The following is a 436-nucleotide window of genomic DNA, read 5'->3' on the forward strand; positions in this document are numbered from 1 at the left end:
GCGCTCAGATGTCCGGTGGACGATTACTCACCAACTCGAAATATCAACCAACTAGAAAAGCTTCACGTTTTATATGCTAGGTGAATAAATGCAATAAAACATTTCTACTCACGTGTGGTGCGCTTTCGCCTTGTCTTTGGTAGCACATCAATATGGGATTCGGCTCATCTTCAGTCAACCGGTAGGATGCAGCAACACTGATCTCCGATGGTCTCTCCTGCCCGTCCGTCTCTTTCGTTTTCAGAACTTTCGCACATGCGTTCACCAAGACTTGAATGTTCGTTTCGGTTCTATTCATTGCACTTGTTCTATTCAGGTCCGTTGAGCATACAGTTATACTTGCCACTGTTGTCTCCTCATCCCAGATATCAGGCAACTTGGCGACACACGTAATACCCAGATTCGTTCCAGTGTATAGATGGCTGTGTGGAATGGA

General features: G+C 45.6%; 1 protein-coding gene across 1 annotated transcript; it reads right to left on the reverse strand.

The window, feature by feature from the left end:
* Window positions 1–112: 112 nt before the first annotated feature.
* Window positions 113–298, reverse strand: T265_16315 (hypothetical protein; the record flags this gene model as incomplete). Its single annotated transcript, XM_009179920.1, has 1 exon — window positions 113–298. A coding segment is annotated over one exon (186 nt), but the record flags the coding sequence as incomplete, so codon positions are not given.
* Between the last annotated feature and the right edge of the window lie 138 nt (window positions 299–436).

The sequence above is a fragment of the Opisthorchis viverrini genome (genome assembly GCF_000715545.1).
Source record: "Opisthorchis viverrini unplaced genomic scaffold scaffold25056, whole genome shotgun sequence".
In the NCBI taxonomy this organism is placed as follows: domain Eukaryota; kingdom Metazoa; phylum Platyhelminthes; class Trematoda; order Opisthorchiida; family Opisthorchiidae; genus Opisthorchis; species Opisthorchis viverrini.